This window comes from Triturus cristatus, chromosome 12 (genome assembly GCF_964204655.1).
Source record: "Triturus cristatus chromosome 12, aTriCri1.1, whole genome shotgun sequence".
Taxonomy (NCBI): domain Eukaryota; kingdom Metazoa; phylum Chordata; class Amphibia; order Caudata; family Salamandridae; genus Triturus; species Triturus cristatus.
The window spans coordinates 420,798,043-420,819,352 of NC_140595.1; the positions used below are offsets into that span (position 1 = coordinate 420,798,043).

Sequence of the window (21,310 nt, forward strand, 5' to 3'; positions counted from 1 at the left end):
TGTATATATATTTATATATATTCACTGAAAAAACCATAGGTTTCAGGGGCGTTATAGTTAGCTGGACATTTCCCTCGTACAAAACCCTAGAAATTCCCCTGCTATAGTTAGTTCAGCTAACTATAACTCGCGCCCCCGCAATGCACTGCTGATGACGTCACATATTACATCACTCATGACATGGTCAGTGACATCACTGATGACATCACTGATGACATCTCAAATGACATCACTGATGACATCACTGATGACATCACCCATTGAGTATGTGTTTCTGAACAGTTTTAATATGTTTAATATATATAGGGAAAGGCCTGTTGAAAAATAAGTGGGTGTACAAGTGTGTGAATGGATGGTTTTCTAGGTGCGTAACTGACTCTATAAGTGAGTCATTAAATGTATCTTACTGCAGACTAGTGACTAAACTGTGTGAATGTCTGTATGTGTCTGTGTGTTGGTGTATAAGTGGCTGCATGGTTTTGTGAATAGCTATATGAGTGTCTATATGGGTTATTGATTGGTTGTCTGAGTATCAGTATGGGTGCCTGAGTGTTTGTGTGGGTAGGGTGTGTGTGACTCTGTGACTAGATGTGTGAGTGGATGATTCAGTGGGTGCATGGTTTTAAAAGTGCATCTGTGATGCACTGTATGGTTGGGTGAGTGTATGTATGGGTGTGTTAGTGATTGAATGTATATCTCAGTTGTACATGTGTCAGTAACTACATATGTGAAACGCAGTGTATATGTGTGTAAGGGTATATAACTATCTATATGTGAGAGTGTGTGATTTTGGGAGTCGCTGTATGCGCCATAGTGCAAGGATATCTGTGTCATGTGCTGTTTGCTTTTTTCTGCAGGAAGACACAGAATTTGTTAGTATTTTTATGAGTAAGTGAACTTGAGTGTTTTTAACTGTATAGGTGAGTAAATTTTACTTTGATTAATTATTTGCATTACTGACTAGATGTGTCAGTACCTCAATGGATGATTGGCGGTGTGTGAGTGTCTATATAGGTGTATAAATGCACAGAGTGACTGTAAGTATGAGTGACTGTAGAGGTGAGTGAGTTGACATGTATGTAGACCTAAAAGTCAATGAGTGGGTGAGTAGTTATTGGTATTGGAGTATCTATGGTTGTCAAAATGGCCATCTGAAATTTTGAGTCGGTGCATCAAAGGTTATATTAGGGTGTGAGAAGATGCACTAAGTTATCACATGGATGACGTCATCAGTGATGTCATTTGAGATGTCATCAGTGATGTCATCAGTGATGTCACTGACCATGTCATGAGTGATGTAATATCTGACGTCATCAGCAGTGCATTGCGGGGGCGCGAGTTATAGTTAGCTGAACTTACTATAACAGGGGAATTTCTAGGGTTTTGTATGAGGGAAATGTCCAGCTAACTATAACACCCCTGAAACCTTTGGTTTTTTCAGTGAATTTCTAAGATTTTTTAAATGCCAATTCCTAACTATAACGTGCCTGAAACCATTGGTTTTTTCAGTGAATTTCAAAGGTTTTTTAAATGCCAATTCCTAACTATAACGTGCCTGAAACCATTGGTTTTTTCAGTGAATTTCAAAGGTTATTTAAATGCCCATTCCTAACTATAACGTGCCTGAAACCTATGGTTTTTTCAGTGAATTTCAAAGGTTTTTTAAATGCTAATTCCTATCTTTAACTTATCTCAGAAGATGTCATGTTTAATGATTTCGATTGGATTTGTATATTTTTCTAATTCAGTGTGTCAAATTCATAAATTTTTTTTATTGAATTTTTTATCACCATTTTTTAAACTTATTTTTTCAATTAATTCTTTTAAAAATTAAAAAATATTATTTGAAGTTAATTGCTTTTTCAAACATATTTTTTTATATTTTTCAAAATATTATCTGAACTATATGTGCAAAACTTTATTTTATATATATTTTCTTAAATGTGTTTGGATCCGCGCACCCTAAGCGCACCGTTCACGATTCCTACGCGATAGCGTCCACGCATGGTAATCTTTATCTCCCAACAATTTCATTTTTTTTCCCTTGGATCCGCGAACCCACCGCGAGAGGATCCGTGCATCCAACGCGATAGGATGCGCGCACCGTGCGCGCATTTTGCCGTATTTTTTTTTTTTTAAAAAGGGCCCCAGGGGGTGCTTCGGGGACCTACTAAGCACCTCTAGAGGGTTAGAGTATTTCCACTCTGCCACCTTTGTATGTTTTACACACTTTTTCCCCTTGCTTCTTCAGCCTCGCTTCTACCGAGGCAGAAAATGGCCGCCAACAGTTCCTGATTTCGAATGTAGAGAGACACTCGACAGCCAATTAGCATTCAGCGTGCGATCGGAGGGTGAGCTTGGTTCGGGGAGGGTGCGCTTACGGTGCGGGTAGGGTGCGCGTATCCTCCAAGGCCATAGATATATATGTACTTTTAACTCCAATTTTCTCAGGAACTACTGAACGGACTCACACCATATATGCAAAAGGCACGAGTCCGAACTGGGGACTACCTCTTTGCCAAATTTGGTGTCATTCCGTTCAGCGGTTCGGGCTGTAGCTGCGACAACAAATCCTATGGGAAATTGCATGGGGAAAACACGTTTTGGGTCCCCCCTTTTTTGACATCCCCCGCTTGACGGATCACTGCAAAACTTTCAGGGTAGGAGCGGAGCGGAGCTGGCCAAAAATTTGGAAAATTTCGCGAGGATTCCTCAACCGGCGCCAGACTTATTGGGAATAGAATGTTGCGGATTTCCTATGGAAAATAGGTCCTAACTATAACTACCAACTGGCGACCGCCAGTAGGTAATATATATATGTATATATATATATATATATATATATATATATATACATATATTACCTACTGGCGGTCACCAGTAGGTAGTTATAGTTAGGACCCTCTTTCCATAGGAAAACCGTAACATTCTATTTGGAATAACTTTGGCGCCGGTCGACGAATCCTCGCGAAATTTTCAAAACTAATGGGGCGCTACGCTCCGCTCCTACCCTGAAAGTCTCGGGGGGATTCATCAAGTGGGGGCTGAGATAAAAGGGGGGTCCCAAAACGCGTTTTTCCCATGCATTTTTCCATAGGACCTTTAGTCCGAGCTACAGCCCGAACGGCTGAACTGAATTACTTGAAATTTGGCAGAGAGGTAGTCCTCAGGTCAAGGAAGTGCCTTTTGTAGGTTTGGTGTAAATCTGTTCAGTAGATTCTGAGAAAATAGCCTTTAAATCAATATACATATATCTGAGCCAGTGTACGGTGCGCTTACGGTGCGCTTACCGTACGCGTATGGTGGCGTGCGCGAGCGCGATTCTGATTGGCCCTTAGATCTTAGTAAACATTCGAATCGGTCGAAACCAGGAAGCGGCGGCCGCCATTTTCTCTCTCGCACCGAGAGTTAGGTTTTAAAATAAAGCCAAAAAACATGTAAAGGGGCTGTTTAGACAGCTCCCACACACATAGCCATGTTGAGGGAGTCCCCAAAGATCCCCCAAGGCCAAAAATGTAATTTTTATTTTTTCACTAATTTCGCCGATTAAGCTAAGTAAAAAATAATAAAAAAAAAAAAACTATCCACACTCTCCCCTCCCCGTGTGCAATTGGTGGCCGAAGGCCACCACTTGTGCATGGCTTATTAGAGGTGTGATAAACTCTAATATTTTAAAAAAAAATAATAAAAGAAAAAATTATCCACACTCTCTCCACCCCGTGTGCAAATGGTGCCCGAAGGGCACCATTTGTGCATGGCTTATAAAACTTACGAAAAATTAAAATATTACCTTTCAAAACGAAGTGCATCATATGTCCTCCATGTGCGCACGGTGCGCGAAGCGCATCGTGCGCACATGGCCCATGTAGCGTAACGTGGGCACGCGGTGCGCGTAGCGCACCGCGTGCCCACCGTGCGTGCACGGCACTAACTGCGTAAAGTGGGCGCGCGGTGCACGAAGCGCACCGCGTGCTTACTGTGCGCGCACTGTGCGTGAAGCGCACTGTGCGCGCACGGAACGAACTGCGTTAAGTGGGCGCGCACGCCACAAATGGCGTAAAGTAACTTAGCATTTAAAAAACCGTACAAATTCACTGAAAAAACCATAGGTTTCACACACGTTATAGTTAGGAATTAGCATTTAAAAAACCTTGCAAATTCACTGAAAAAACCATCGGTCCGTAATCCTCTGCTGATGACATATGTGTCTTTATGAAAAAAAAATATTTGTAATATATGTATAGCTAAAATTTAATTGAAGAAGACATGGGCAAATAAGTGTCTAAATACAGTATTAGCATCAGCAGAGGATTACGGTCGCGTGAGTTATAGTTGCCTACAGTAACTATAACGGGGGAATTTCATTGGTTTTTTATCAGTAAAATGTCCAGCTAACTATAACATGTGTGAAACCTATCGTTTTTTCAGTGAATATATATATATATATATATATATATATATGTATATATATATATTTATATTATCTACTGGCGGCCGCCAGTAGATAGTTATAGTTAGGACCGTGTTTCCATAGGAAATCCGCAACATTCTATTTGGAATAACTTTGGCGCGGGTTGACGAATCCTCGCGAAATTTTCAAAATAGGTGGGGCGCTCCGCTCCGCTCCTACCCTGAAAGTCTCGGGTGGATTCGTCAAGCGGGGGCTGAGAAAAAAGGGGGGGTTCCAAAACGCATTTTCCCCATGCAATTTTCCATAGGGACCTTTAGTCCAAGGTACAGCCCGAACGGCTGAACAGAATTACTTGAAATTTGGCAATGTGGTAGTCCTCAGGTCAGGGAAGTGCCTTTTGCAGGTCTGGTGTCAATCTGTTCAGTAGTTCCTGAGAAAATCAAAAGTAAAATCATATATATATGTGGGCGGAGCCTAACCACACATCTCATCCTGAGATCTGATTGGCTGTCAGCACTTCATCCAAGAAGTGTTGGCAGCCATCTTGGGACCAATATACATGATAGCACCTCATTAAAAAGCACTGCAGTTAATAGAAGGTTTTAAGACTTTAGTTACGTTATAAATCATTTGTTGATGGTACCATACTCATTTTAGTAATTGTGGTATGTTCTAAGGTGATTTCACCATGTGACAAAGCCTTCTGCTGGGATATCATGATTGAGAGAAAAATATTTTCTCATGCTTTTCCCACCAAGGTTTGGAAGGTGATCTATAAGCTAAACTGAGAGCTTATTTTCTGTAAATTCACATTATCTTTCTCAGTCATGTGAGAATGAAGTCTGACATTCTCAGTAAAACATGTACATCCAACAAGGGCAGAGACTGTCAGTTGATTCCTTTGTGTTCTACTGCAGCTTCCCAGAGTGTCCAAAGAACAACTAGAGCGCTAACAGTCCTACTTATGATAAACATATGGCACTCCTGAAGCCATCTTGCTTGGATTAAAGTGGTAACTCTTAAAACATTTAATTTAAAAAGGAACAAAATGAGGGGGTTCATTTTTCCATAAAAAGTATGATTAGTGCTGCAGAAAGAAAAATTAGGGCACATTTTGAGTGACTTCTCAAATCCTCTTCTATTTCATTAAAAAATTCTGACATGCAGACTGAAACATGCACTTTCAATACCAGCAGCAGTTTTCCCTGGTGAGCAGTAGCTTTACTACAGTAATCTAATGAGCAAAAAGAGTGCTAACATTCTGAATTTATGGCAAATGTGAGACACATCTGAATGCCTTCTTGATGGAATCAAAGTAAAAAACTGAAAGTATTTCCTACTGAGGAGACTGCAGTAAATGAGGAAATTAGGAAACTTCATAACAAATAAGTCTCCCAAGATGGCCACCAGAGACAAAAGAGCCCAAATGTAGCCCAAATATCACCCAGATGTAGCCCAAGTATAGCCCAATGACAGAATGTCCCAGAGTGTTCTTAAAAACAACTAGAGCGCTTACTGTCTTCATTATGACAAAAGTATGGCACACCTGAAGCCATCTTGATTGGAATAAACTGGTAACACTTAAAACATTTAATTTAAAAAGGAACACAATGAGGGGGTTCATAACAAATAAATCTCCCAAGATGACCACCGGAGACAAAAGAGCCCAAATGTAGCCCAAAATCACCCAGATGTAGCCCAAATATAGCCCAATGACAGAAGTGTGCAAAACACTTATTATTTTGTGTTTTTGCAGTGTTATATAGTGCAGACTTGTCAGGTATTGGAGTGCTTTACATGAGCATTGGTTAAATCACACAAGAACAAATTCATTTTGGTTGTAGACATGGGGAGACTAAGTGATTTGACCAGAATCACAGAATGTCGAGCTGAAGCAGAAACTCCAACCTGGTTCCCCAGTTGCAAAGTCTGCAGTTCTGGAAGTAACACCACATCCTCTCCCCTAAGTGCAACATTTAATCAAGTGGTCAACTGGATAAAAAAACATAAAGATAACAAATAATTTAAAAGTGCTTTGTCGCTATTTGAAAACTCAGAAAATATGTCCTTATTTTAGTCTTTTAGAGCACTAACCATAATTTTTATGCAAATAAGACCCTCTCATATATGTAATTTCCAAAGGAAATGCTCTAGGTATTACAGTTTTGATTACATCAAGATGACGTCAGGCGTTCCACACTTTTGTAATAAATATAGAATGTTAGCAATCTAGTTGTTCATTAGGATACTGTTGAGAGGCAGAGGCCAGGGGCACGGACTCTGAAAATTGAAGGCAGGTAGGAGGGTGCAAAGGCAACAATTTAACCACACTGAGCAGGCAGGAAGGGCCGTGGCAGCACAACAGACTATGGAGGGAAGTGGAAAGGGGGGCAGGGGCAACAAACCAACAATACAGGACTTGCAAGAGAGGCTGTGGCAATGTAATAGACTATTGTGGGCAGAAGGAAGAGGCAATGGTAGTACAACCATACATGCCAACAGACCCGATTCAGCCAGGAAACGTCCAATGTTTTTAAGCTCAAACGAGCTTTATTTGATCTGTGTCCTGTCTACAATCTCCTCTTTTTCAATGTAACTCAAAGGGGAAAATCAATACCCCAGTTTTTTTTTCAAAATCTCCCTCTTACCAAGTTCAAAATGTTCGCAAGTATGGTACATTGGATCATGGAAGGAAATGGGGTAGGGACATGGAGTTGGATAACAGAGGACAGGAGGGACATGGAGAGGTGCACCAAACTGACCCTGCAGGGCAGGCATCAGGGTTTGCAGCAGCACAATACACCACACAGGGCATGCGGGACGGGAGTGCAGCACAACAATCCATAGAAAGCAAGAGGGAGGGGACAGGACCATGCACATGGACAACAGAGAACAGAGGGGCAAGAGGCAATGGTAGCTAGCTGACCATAATGGACAGACAGGAGAGAAAGCTGCAGCATAACAGACCATAAAGGGCAGGAGGGACGGATCAGGGGCATTACAATGGAACAGACAAGCCAGGAGGGAGGGAGTAGGGGTCTGCACATGTAAACAGAGGGCTGGGGGCAAGGGGGCAGGGCAGGAGCAGCAAGATAGCCATGGAGGTCAGGCAGGATGGGCACTAGAAGCAAGACACACCATGAAGAGCAACACTGAGACTGGGATGGCATACACACAGACCATGGAGGGAAGGTGGGAGGGGTCAGGGGCAGCTAACTGATCACACAGGGAAGGTGGGAGGGGCCATGGTAGCACAGAAGACCATGCATGGCAAGTGGGAGGGTTAGTGGCAGCACAATGGCTATGATGGGCAAGAAGGAGGGTGCAGGGGCATGCACAAAGGACGATGGAGGATAGAAGGGAGGATCAGGACCTGTGCACAGACAAGAAAGTTCAGGGGAAGGGGCCTCACAACAGACCCCATGGGGCAGGCAGGAGGAGCAGTTGCAGCACAACAGACCAGGGAGGGCAGAAGGGTGTGGCAGTACAATGGACCATGTAGGACAGGAGGAAGAGGATAGGGGCATGGCATGTGGACAGGCAGGGTGGAGGTGGCAGGGACAGGTTACAGTCATCTGACAATGCTAGGCAGGTGGGAGGGGAGTGGCAGCTCAACAGAACACTCAGAGTAGATAGGAGTGGCAGGTCCATGGAACATGGTGGGCAAAAAGGATGGAGCAGGAGCATGCACAAAGACATCGGAGGGCAGGGGGAAGGAGAATAGGGGCAGCAAGCTAAGCACAGAGTTTAAGCAGGAGGTCAATAATGAGGCATAGAATTGGGCAATGGAGGGCAGGAGGAGTGGACTGGTACATCATACTAAATTGAGGGCAGTGGCAGCACATCAGACCATGCATGGCAGGAGAGAGGAGGCTAGTCCATGGATTCACACAACAGAGGATAGGGAGGAGGGGGATGGGGCAGCAAGCTAACTGTTCAGAGAAGGCGGGTATTAGGAACTTTATTGTTTTTAAAACGTGTGTCTGTGCGAACTACTTAAAATATGAACAAGTATGCAGCATAATCTCACTTTTATTCAGGAAGAAGAGGACGTTTGTGACTGTGACTCCGGGCTCACTAGGCAGAAACACCCCCTGACCCTCCACCCCCTATCGCAAAATGTAATGCCCGTGAAAAGGGTAGGTGAACACAGTGTTATATAGAACATAGTCCTGAGAGCACGATTGAAAATGAAAACTAGATATAGTGTATGGTATAAACTATGCACCAAAAAGTGTGATATAAGATGAACCGGGCGTGAAATAAAATATGCAATACATTGTGCGCAATTACAGATTCATTGGAGAGCGCGAGATAGCACAGGCACTAGCGCGTGCTATGCGATATGCGCCTTGGAGTGTAATATGCACAGGGCAGTGTTGTGTAACCTAACTAGTCTCTAAAGTTGGAATATAAAATATGTGCTGGGGAGTGTAACGTTGCATATGCACTGTGACAAAGATATGGATCCCAGATTGAAATATGTATGGCATAGCACTGTGCGTTATAACATAGGCATTGAGGAAGGCACGTTAGATGGGGCAATATAACCCGTGCAAAGGCAAGTGTGGCATGACATATTCACGGGGTGGTGTTACAGTGCACATGGGCTAGAGAGTGTCATAGCACATTCACTAGCTAGTGGAATACAACACAGAGGTGTGTGGCACTCAGCAGGCAATGGTGGGTGTAACACAGCATTGGGCTCTGCCAGGAGCGCGCTGTGACTCTCAAGTGATGTTCGTCCCCTTTCCAGAGAGTAAAATAAAAAGTATTACACATCCGACAGTGGATGTGTGTTTTATTAACCGTGAGGGGGGTTTCTTGCATAGTTTTGGTCGAATTTTTGTCGAATCCCCTTTGAATGGCTTGGTGTGCATGTGTATTAAATGTGCCCGTCAATAGCTACCCATGTTTGTATAAATAAACGACAAGGGTGTCTACCGGGATTAGGCACGGTAGGGCATCAGACATGTCAGAGCTTCACTAGTGGTGTAAATACATTCCACGTGGATTCATTGTATGCATAGTCGCCTTTTAATGAATATCACGCAAATCGTCATGGTGATAGGTACGTACGGTTTGTCCAGCATGTCCTAGGTGTGTCTATAAATATATATTTTTATGAAATAATAAAAAACAGTGGCCGGCCCTGGGGATTGGGGTCAAAAAAATATAATTAGGAGACAGGCCCTGGGGGATGGGGTCATCAGGGCCAATAAATTAGAATAAGAAGGGGAACCACACAGCCCCCCTTCTTAAAAAATGAAAATAAATAAAAGACTGGCATCGTGCCGGAGGCGACGCCCCCTCCTTGCAGCACTCTGCAAACGTGCCCCCCGGTGAGTTGTAAGTTGGGGATTTAATTCCTCTTCAATACTGAGGGTCCCTGAGGGCCAACTAGTCCAACAGGCATCTCCAGTATGTGCCAGGGAGCTGCGCTGCAGACAGGTGTTCTGAGGCCAAGCCCCTTTTTACACCTCTCTGCAACGCAGCTCTGTGGCGTTTACTGGAGGTACCTAGTGGTCTAGTTTGACCCTAGGGACCCTTAGGATTCAAGGGGACTTAATCTCTCAACTTAGAACAGCCACAGGGCGCGTTTACACAGTGGTGAAGGGAGGGGACAGGGCCTGAGGTGACGTGTGCAAACACGCACTATGGCACGTTTTAAATTGGGGATATAATTTCCCTTCAATACTGAGGGCCCCTGGGGGCTAACTAGCCCACCAAGTGCTTCCAGTAAGCGCCACTGAGCTGCATTGCAGAGAGGTGGTCCAGGCCGTGCCACTTTTTACACCTCTCTGCAATGCAGCTCTGTGGAACTTACTGGAGGTACCTAGTGGGCTAGTTGGACCCTAGGGACCCTCAGGATTCAAATGAACTTAATCTCCCAACTAAAAACAGACACAGGGCGTGTTTACACAGTGGTGAAGGAAGGGGACGGGGCCTGAGTTAACGTGGGCAAAAACGCCCTGTGGCCTGTTTTTAAGAGGTAGTTTTAATCCCCCTGCCCTATTATATACTAGGGGCTTACAGAGGAGGTCATGCTAATCACAGGGGGACCCCAACGCATAGTGTTCCCTAGTGTATGTAGGTGTTTTCACTGTATTCTAAGTGTCTTTTAACATAGCACTGGCTCTAGGACTGGTTAGTCAGACTCAGTTACCACCAGTGTCCGTCTGAAAAAGTTGAGGGTACAGGATGATTTTGCAACAAGGCTTCTTTCTGCTCTTCTTTTTGTTCTTTCTGCACGTTATCCTTCTTCCTGCACTTTTCTTCGTCTTTGAGGACTTCTGTTGCTTCTTTCTGCATTTCTTTCTGTCCCTTTTTCTTCTTTCTTCACATGTCCTATCTCTGTACGCATAGTTAGAAATTAGCATTTAAAAAACCTTTGAAATTCACAGAAAAAAACATAGGTTTCAGGCACGTTATAGTTAGGAATTAGCATTTAAAAAACCTAGTTAGCTGGACTTTTCACTTGTACAAAACCATTGAAATTCCCCCGTTATAGTTAGTTCAGCTAACTATAACTCGCGCGCCCGCAATGCACTGCTGATGACGTCACATATTACATCACTCATGACATGGTCAGTGACATCACTCATGACATCACTGATGACATCTCAAATGACATCACTGATGACATCATCCTTGTGATAGAGTGGCAGACCTCCTCTCACCCTAATATGACCTTTGATACACACATTCAAAAATAGAGACTACAATTTTCAAAACAATGGACATACCATTACCAGTTACAACAACCTCTTCAGTAATTCTAAGATCCACACATACACATCCACTCATTCACCAACAGTCCTCTACAGTCACTCATACATGTACTCACTCATCATATGCACTCATACACCTATACATCCTGTTACACAATGCCACTCATCCATAGAGTTACTCACACACATAGTCACTCATGCTAATAAAGAATCAAACATACATTTACTTGCATATACAGTTATACACACACCACCACACTTACTTCTACGGAAACGTACACATACTTAGTCTTTTAAACAATCACTTATAGAAACACATACTTATACTTACTTATTCATACAATCTCTCGCTCTCATATATACTCACTTATATACACCAATAGTCACATATTCTAGTTTAAAACATATGTAGTTACTCATAAAGACACTATTGAGACAGTCATTCACTCACTAACACACCTATACACACACTCATCCACCCATACAGTCCTGCACACATGCTGTCTTCAACACATACAAACAGTGAGTCACTCATTCATGTACCTATGCACTACGTAATACCCCCCACCGAACAATGCAGACACTCAGACTGATACTCAAAAAAACAACTAATAACCTATATAGACACCCATGTAGCTACTCACCAACCCATGCAGCCACTTATACACAAAGTGAGAGACTGATACAGATATTTACATATTTAAACATTACTCACTAAGCCATGTATTCACTATGATACACTTAATCAGTCAGTTACACAATCAATTTTTCAAAAACAAATCATCCATTTAGACACTTATATACCCATTTATTCTTCCATCGACCTTGAGATATACATATATAAAACATATTTAATTTTCAGAAAAACACACATTCACTGGATAATGTCATCAGTGATGTCATCAGTGATGTCATTTGAGATGTCATCAGTGATGTCATGAGTGATGTCACTGACCATGTCATGAGTGATGTAATATGTGACGTCATCAGCAGTGCATTGCGGGCGCGCGAGTTATAGTTAGCTGAACTAACTATAACGGGGGAATTTCAATGGTTTTGTACAAGTGAAAAGTCCAGCTAACTAGGTTTTTTAAATGCTAATTCCTAACTATAACGTGCCTGAAACCTATGGTTTTTTCTGTGAATATATATATATATATATATACATTTATATTATCTACTGGCGGTCGCCAGTAGATAGTTATAGTTAGGACCGTGTTTCCATAGGAAATCTCAAAATTCTATTTTGAATAACTTTGGCGCCGGTTGACAAATCCTTGCGAAATTTTCAAAACTAATGGGGCGCTCTGCTCAGCTCCTACCCTGAAAGTCTCGGGGTGATTCGTCAAGCAGGGGCTGAGAAAAAAGGGGGGGTCCCAAAATGCGTTTTCCCCTTGCATTTTTCCATAGGACCTTTAGTCGAAGGTACAGCCCGAACGGCTGAACAGAATTACTTGAAATTTGGCAGAGAAGTAGTCCTCAGGTCAGGGAAGTGCCTTTTGCAGGTCTGGTGTCAATCTGTTCAGTGGTTCCTGAGAAAATAGCATTTAAAAGCATATACATATCTATAGCCGTGCAGCGTGCGCGCACCGTGCGAGCACCGTGCGAGCACCCTAACGTGCGCGAGCGTCATTCTGATTGGTGGTTACATGTTAGTCAACGTTCGAATCGGTCGAAATCAGGAAGTGTCCGCCGCCATTTTGTTTGTTTTCAGTGAGAGAGTGAAAAAGGAAGGTGGTGAACGTGAAAAGGGGGCAGGGTAGAGAGTTCCTGACCCCCTAGCCTTTGTCAGGGGGTCCCTGAAGGACCCCGAAGGCAGAATTTTGTTTTTTTAAATTTTTTTAAAAAAATTTTTTTTAAAAATCGCGGGGTGCGCGCACGGTGAAAAACCCCCAAAAATTGTTTTTAATACTTAGTTTATTGTAAAATAAATATATAAAAAAAATAATAATACATACATAACTTAGCATTTAAAAAAACGTACAAATTCACTGAAAAAAACCATAGGTTTCACACACGTTATAGTTAGGAATTAGCATTTAAAAAACCTTGCAAATTCACTTAAAAAACCATAGGTTTCACACATGTTATAGTTAGGTGGATATTTCACTCGTAAAAAACCAATGAAATTTCCCCGTTATAGTTAGTTGAGATAACTATAACTCGCGCGACCGCCACTCTATCACAAGGATGATGTCATCAGTGATGTCATCAGTGATGCCACTGACCATGTCATGAGTGATGTAATATGTGACGTAATGAGCAGAGGATTGCGGGCGTGCGAGTTATAGTTATCTCAACTAACTATAACGGGGGAATTTCATTGGTTTTTTACGAGTGAAATCTCCACCTAACTATAACATGTGTGAAACCTATGGTTTTTTAAGTGAATATATATATATATATATATATATATATATATATATATATATATATATATATATATATATATATACACCACCAGTCCCGCTTTACATCAAAAACGGGTCAGACACATGCTGGAGTTGCTCAGCGGTAAGTTTAATGCCACCAGTACGCACAATAAAGAGAAAACAATGTCCTCAGAGACTGCTCCTGGCAGACGCGTTTCAGCGGATGCCTTTATCAATGCCGGTTGACAGCCAGATAGTTCGAAATGAGGCTCTTGGTGGGACGATGTTAAATATCTGTGGCAGGGAACCCTATTGGATGACTGATGTAGTCATCGAGAGAGGACAAAGAGAATTCCATTCAGTAAGTACTGTTCCTCTCTCAATGTGTCCGTCTAAGGTTCCCCTCACTCCGCCCTCTGCAACGATCCGACAGAAAGGGACACGCACATCCAACTTTGCGAGCAAGGTATAATAACCCGCCCGTGCATACAGTTATGCCCTGCCCTCGTCAGCTATTTGAAGTGTTTGCCCCCTCATATCAGCATGATCCTTGGCGGATTCCATCACTGCTGAGCGACTCTATCAGCAGACCATCTGCTGCTCTCTCCCCAGTACCTTTAACACAGTCCAGGCTGGGGGGGCGCCACGTTGTGTAGTCCATACACTAATCCACAGAGTTTTGTCGGTAATACGTGGAGCTCCAGAACGTGAGGCGTGCCTGAAAGCGGAGCCGACTTCCGCTACAAATACACCACCAGTCCCGCTTTACATAAAAAACGGGTCAGACACATGCTGGAGTTGCTCAGCGGTAAGTTTAATGCCACCAGTACGCACAATAAAGAGAAAACAATGTCCTCAGAGACTGCTCCTGGCAGACGCGTTTCGGCGGATGCCTTTATCAATGCCGGTTGACAGCCAGATAGTTCGAAATGAGGCTCTTGGCGGGACGATGTTAAATATCTGTGGCAGGGAACCCTATTGGATGACTGATGTAGTCATCGAGAGAGGACAAAGAGAATTCCATTCAGTAAGTACTGTTCCTCTCTCAATGTGTCCGTCCAAGGTTCCCCTCACTCCGCCCTGTGCAACGATCCGACAGAAAGGGACACGCACATATATATATATATATATTAAAAAGGTTTTTAAAAAGGAGAAAAAATGATCACAAATGTGTATTTGGTTTTATATAAAACATGAGAAAAATTAATGAAATTTTGATACATATGCTTTCAGTGTTAGAAAAGAAGCTAAATAAAGAACCGTGTTAAAATCTATTTCATTCTAACATTTTTTCTGGTATGACTATATTGTTGTTTAGCCCACACTGAATTTAACTTCATTTTGATGGAAGAACTATAGGTCGCGAGGGAGCTCTTTATTGAATGCAGATATTTCTATCACCTTTTTTCTTTGCGTACATTTTCACATTTGTTTCCCAGCCATTTTTTATTGCTACACATAAACTAATTTCAACCATTATCAGAATTTGCGTATAGATGTAACCCATTCCTTCCCCACTTCCCCACCCAACCAAAAGCACCAAACCTTATCCTCAGGCGGCATTCTTCTCTGTGAGTATCTAACCTGTCTTTGTCACTAGCACACAGTAACTGCTAGACCACCTTATGTTTACATGCTCTAAGGATGTGATGCAGAAAATGCCGATTCCATGAATCCGGTACGCAGGTCCGGAAATCCCATCCATGCGTTTTAGATATAAAATCACTTACAATATGGCTGTGTGCATATTAATTTGTATTTACAGATGCCGTGCTGCAGCAGAGTGAAACTATAAAAGATATGCATATGTTTCTCTGGAAGCTGGGTCTAAACTTATACTGGAAATCATCTGTCCAATCATTTTGTTCTCATACTCAACTCTCCTCACTTGTGGATGACTTGCATGTACTATTGAGATATTTATCCTCTGTCTCTGGGACAAAGTCCTGCCTGGAAAATTATATCTAATAGCTAGTTCAGCTCAGTGTTAGACCTGCTTAATTACACTCTTCTCCATATTTAGTTGGGTAAGATAGCAGTAAAATGGGTCTAAGCTTGTTTGGTTGTTTTATTAGTGACTTTACTACTGCCACTATGCAATTATCAGTTACTTCTTCTGTATTTTTCCCATGCTCTTCTGACTTTTTATTCCTCAGTTTCCATCTGGGTTTCAACACACCAAGTAGTCTCCATTACGCCTTCAGCACTGAGCAGTTGACAAGCTATTTGGGCAGATGTGGCAAAATGTTATCTATTGATTCGTAATTCCATTACCAGCTATGCACAATATCTGTTTGTGCAATTTGGTAATTGCTTGTCTATGTCCATTATTCTGCTAAGCGCTATTGCTCTTCTGCTGGAACTTTCATTTTCAGCAGTGGGGCACGACAGGCAAGGTAACAAGACTTTGGTTACCGTTCCTCTGTGGTGCCATAAGCACAGCACTATTACTATCATTGAGGTGTCCTTTGAACCTCATCCTCGAGTGCTAATCACAGGACTGCAGACCATATGCATTTTTCCTCAGCAAACAAATTCAGTCATGGCTTCTAAAACAAGGCAGGGTGCTTGCATGGATAGCAAGCTGTTGGTGCTTTGGCCACTCCTCTGAAAAGCATCTGCTTATATATATTTGTCTCATGTTCCAGACTATGGTAAATACTGAACTGTATCCCAGAATGCTTCTGTGGTCTTTCTGCTTCATGTCCTTACTGTGAGTCTTAGATTGCATAGGGTCTCCACAGCAGAAAGCTGTATTCCTAGCACTAAGCACATTGGTTAACACCTTTTGCCTCCTCACAACAAGTGGTGTAGCGTGGGCGGGGCCACAGAGGCAGTTCTTAGTGGCGCAAACTTTTAAAAGAAAAGTGGGAAGATACTTGCCTTTGCTCGGGCGCTAGCAACCCACGCTATGCCGCTGCTCACAACACATCACACAGTCCATAAGACACATCTGTCCAAAACACACGCATCTCATCAGTGGTATCCATTGGATGACCCATTTATTCCCGGTAAGTGCACAACACTTACTCTTTGTAGAGCACTCATCTATGTATGGGTCAGATCTGTCTTTGACAATACCTCTCCTGGACTGCATAAATGACCTGGGTTCATCTGCTAACATGTGTTAACATACTATCTGAACACACACACTCACTTAAATCCAAATGCCTCAGTTTTGATACATGTGTCCAGAAACCCCATCACATGATGGCCACGTATCAGAATTTCTTCAGAGTATACCCTGTCTGAGTAAAGCTAAGTAGTAAAAGGACTGGCCTAAGGCTTACTGGAAAGACAGATCTACAATCAAACAGTGTACCAGACTTTCAATCTTACTAGTCTTTCCTCTGTTATGTGCTCTAGTGGCTCACATGTTCTGTCAAAGGCAACAGAATTGTGACTGACTACATACAAGAAGGAAAATAATTTCATACTAATTATTGTATTATATGTTTTATGTCACCTTGTAGAGAGCTGTGTGTGGTTTCAGCAATAAATGGGTGATGCAATAACTAGGACAGCAGTTATCCTACAGTGGAGAAATATTCAGGGACTACTGACAACAATACAATGATTCCTGCTTAACAAAATGACAAATGACATACCTCACATAATGCTTTATTTTCTAGTACTGGTGATGAACATGCTCGTGGTAACTGGGGATTCCTCGATCAAGTGGCTGCTCTGCAGTGGATTCAGGAAAACATCAAACCTTTTAGAGGGGATCCGGAATCTGTCACCATATATGGAGAATCTGCTGGAGGAATCAGTGTTTCTGCATTGGCAAGTGTCTTTGCCTAAACTCAATTCATAGATTTTGTCTTTAACATGTTAACATACTTTATTTCAGAAACTCTCTAATATTTGTATTTTTTAAAATCACAGCTGTAAAAATTAATATTTTGATTTGTTGTTGTGTGATAAAGGAAAACCATCCCATGCAGTGAAAGAATTTCTATAATTTCTCTGCAACCAACATCTACATCACTAAGCTGAGATCTAACAGGTTGATTCTGAGAGGGGTGGTAAACTGCGATCTTTATTAAACAAACTCCTGTTTGCTTAGAAATCTGAATTATGAGATTTGCAGTAAACAACATACTCCTGCAATTTTCTACTGGTAATGTCCAGCCAGTCAAAACGGGTCAAAGTGTTCGGGAAAAATGTGGTACACTCAAACAAATGCAGAAATAGTTGTGGAAAACACAATTTTTGCATGTTACTCCTGACTCTCCAAAGGAGACCTCAGAATAGGAGGTGTTTGCCACACCGAGTACATACCTCATCTCACAGTATCAGTATTCACTATATGTTGTAAATACCTCGTTCTATCCCCGCTCAAATGTTCTTTTGCCATAATATCAATTTACCCGCTTTAGTGGAATGTACACTCTGTTTATTTGTTTGTATGCATCATAAAATGCTCATAAAATGAATATGCTATGCTACTTTGTTCTTGATTTTTTAACACTTCACATGAGTACTCTTGTTTTCACTTGCTCCATTCTCCATTTGCTGTTGCCGCTTTCAGTATTCTTCTGAGAGTGTTTTCAGTGGAAAGGCTTGCCTCCTAGCTTGTGAAAATCTTTCTTCTTTACTGTTCCCCTATGCTTCCTTTTATAAACTCTGGGAAGGATGTGGCGTAACTGCTTGATCATCTGACTTTGAAGCTGGGGAACCGGATTCGAGTCTCGGAGCCAGGCTCAACATCCTGTGATTCAGAGCAAATCCCAGCGTAGCTACTTCAGCTTCTGACTTTGAAGCTGGGAAACTGGGTTGAAGTCTTAGTGTCAGCTCAATATCCTCTGATTCTGGGATAATCACTTTCTCTATTCCCAAAAATGAATCAATGCAACTGGTGCCCATGTACAGCGCACTGATACCTTTGGGTCGAGTCTGCACTATATAAAACTAAAAAAATGTGGTTTCTTGCTGAATGTTTTTTAAAATAGTAATTATCTTTTGATTTGTTGTAATGCTTTCGCAATTAAAACATTCGTACACACCCAGTTAATTGACACGTTCACATTTTCAAGCATTCTACACGTTTATAGGTTAAGGCTTTATGCATTTTTACTTCAATTTCAGCCATGCTGAACAGCAGACATGCTACTATTCAACATGGCTAAAAATACATTAACATTGACCACGCCAACAGCTCTTGGATTGCGGAGACCTATTGCTTTTGTCAATGCTTGTTGTTGAAGCTATAAATGTATGTTATGAGCTAATATGATTTTTGAAAGACCTTTGAATTGTTCATTTGCTTGCTCCGAAACAATGTATTAAGTCTGTCAATAAGATTAGTGGTCTATAATAATCCCTGTAATTTCCCCACCCCCTGCAAATATCTGTAGCAGGGGTCTGGGTAATTTCAGAGCTGAAGAAATAATGGGGATTACATATTTATTGGGGAATAACTTTCGGATTCTGTCTTTCGATCCCATTCCTGCATGTTTATCCCCAGTGTTTCACTTGGAGATCTTATAAATCCAGTTGTCCGTTAACTGTTCAGTCTTTTAAACCTGTGAACATTAAGATCCCTAATGTCATTATATATCTTTTCAAAATTCATTTTTATTAGGACTCTGTTTTCTAGGCTATGTTTCAGAATAGAGTTACAAAGTATCGACCTGTTGGGCTACATGATTTAGGTAGACCTTTACCCAGCAGCCTCAAGTTTACTCTTATGCTGCCTGAGTTCGGCCACCAGTATAAGCCCAACCAGGCCCTAAATGCAGACATATACATTATGAAGAACCTAACTTTCTTTCACAGGAAAAAAACACCAGAGGAAATCGCAGTGCCTTGTTTGGAGGTTCTGGCTAGCCTCAAATCTTATCCCATATTTAATGGAAATTGACTGCTTGAATGCTTGGCCCATTCCAAATAGTTAATGGACATCTGATGCCTATACCCCTGTTTGAAGTATGTCATACTTCTTCTCTCCAGTGTAATTACAATGAACAATAGTCAGATTATGTTGTCTTCTCTGGTGGATTTTCATTTTCTAGGGCCCTGCTTGCAATTTATGTGCATGGTTTTGCCACCACTGGAATGTGTCTTCTGGCCGACTATTCCACTAAATGTCTGCGGGTGATTCCCCACCTCTCTTCACCACATGCAGCCAACATAGCTATTTGAGTGCTGTAAAAAGAAGACAGATTTTGCGCAATGAAGTAGAAAAAACATAACCCAGACATCCACCCTCTGTTGTGCGGAGTGATCAGTCCAAGCTTCTGTAGCCTCAACAACCACCTCTAAGAGAACCATACCTACCTTGGGCATGAAATATTATAAATTCCCACCTAGCCATTGTCCACTTAAGAAAGTAGAATAAAACATTTAACACAAACATTCACTGTCAAAACCGAGAGACATGAATGGAAAATTACTTTCTGTATAAACAATATTATCAGAAACTCCAGCCTTGTGTTTGTATCAGACAATTGTCCCCATCTCTAGGACCTGACCTTTCAACAGGGATTTCTGATATGATGCTCGTGTGATCAGGGACATCTTAAGGATTTTGGGGGCCATGGGCCAAACGTATTATGAGGGTCTCTGCTCAGGATAACTCTGAATTTATGATCACTATCAGCTCTTTCATGCCCTCTTTGGCCAGGTCACTGACAGTGCACAGGCACACTCATGCAAAATTTAAATGTGTTTACATCTAATATTCAGGAATTGTAACGTGTTAATATTCCTGTGAATAATCTCTGTGACACCCTCCTATTTCTCAAATGTGAGGTAGTTTTGATCTAAAAGAAACTTTTTTATGGATGTTGCGTTAAACATAAACACAACATTTCTCTGCTAAATATTTGTAATAGACTCTCACACAACACCCACATTACAAATAAATTAAAGGAACACTGTATTTAGAACAATCTGTTTAAGAATTATTTAAGGTCACAAGGACATGACTTTCTGCAGAACAGAGCTGGCTCTATCACCCCCCCCCCCCCCTAAAGGCTAGTGCCCTGGGCCAAAGCTCACTTTGCCTATGCCCTAAAACGTCTCTGCATGTGATTTCCACTACGGACTCTAATTTAAAATTCAAGCTGGCAACACAAAGCACGTGGCATTTAACTATTGATTTGACACGTTTGAAATAATTACCAAAGCGAATAGCAAGTAATTACCACCCATAGAAATCCAAAGTCTTGCTACATATCTTCATGACATGGAACGAGATCCACCTTCAATTCCCGGAAACGACTCTACAAACTGACTCCCTCATCTTCGGGTTGAAGGCTGCTTTTGGGATAGAGGGATCACATTAGCATTAGCTGAGGTCATGCATGTGTAACTGCACACAACAGTTGACAATAGGCGTCATCTCGTATCAAAAATCTGGAGTGTCCTCTGACATGCTTAAAAGGCCCCCTTCATCTCCCCAAATCTGTGTGCTGCTTGCAGAGGTTCAAAGGTTTTAGCCAGGGCATGTTTGCTTTACCAGCTAGGCCCTGGCAGAAAGTATCTGTATTTTAATACGAATAATTCTTTGAACTATTGTTTTAGGACTGTCAAAACGAACAAGAGGTAAATTAAACCATTCGGAAGCCATAGATTTACTTTGCTATTGGCTAGGATTAAGAGTAGGCCAAAATTTAGAGGATGGTGACTGTCAAAGCAGCTGCAGGTCGCACAGAACAGTGGTTGCCCTGAACCAACTTATCACTAATGAAGGGGAAGAGAATGTGGCCTAACGACTATGGCAGTTGACCTCGGAGCTGAGGAACCGGGTTCGAGTCTCGGCAGGGACGCTCAACATTCTGTGATTCTCG

General features: G+C 41.9%; 1 protein-coding gene across 1 annotated transcript in view; it reads left to right on the forward strand.

Annotated features, from left to right (window-relative positions):
* The window catches only part of LOC146776045 (fatty acyl-CoA hydrolase precursor, medium chain-like), a 449,703-nt gene that overhangs the window by 92,461 nt on the left and 335,932 nt on the right, over positions 1–21,310 (forward strand). Inside the window, exon 6 of the mRNA XM_085639114.1 lies at positions 17,147–17,300. Within this exon, the coding sequence (XP_085495240.1) occupies positions 17,147–17,300 (154 nt within the window). The remainder of the gene's footprint in view (positions 1–17,146; positions 17,301–21,310) is intronic.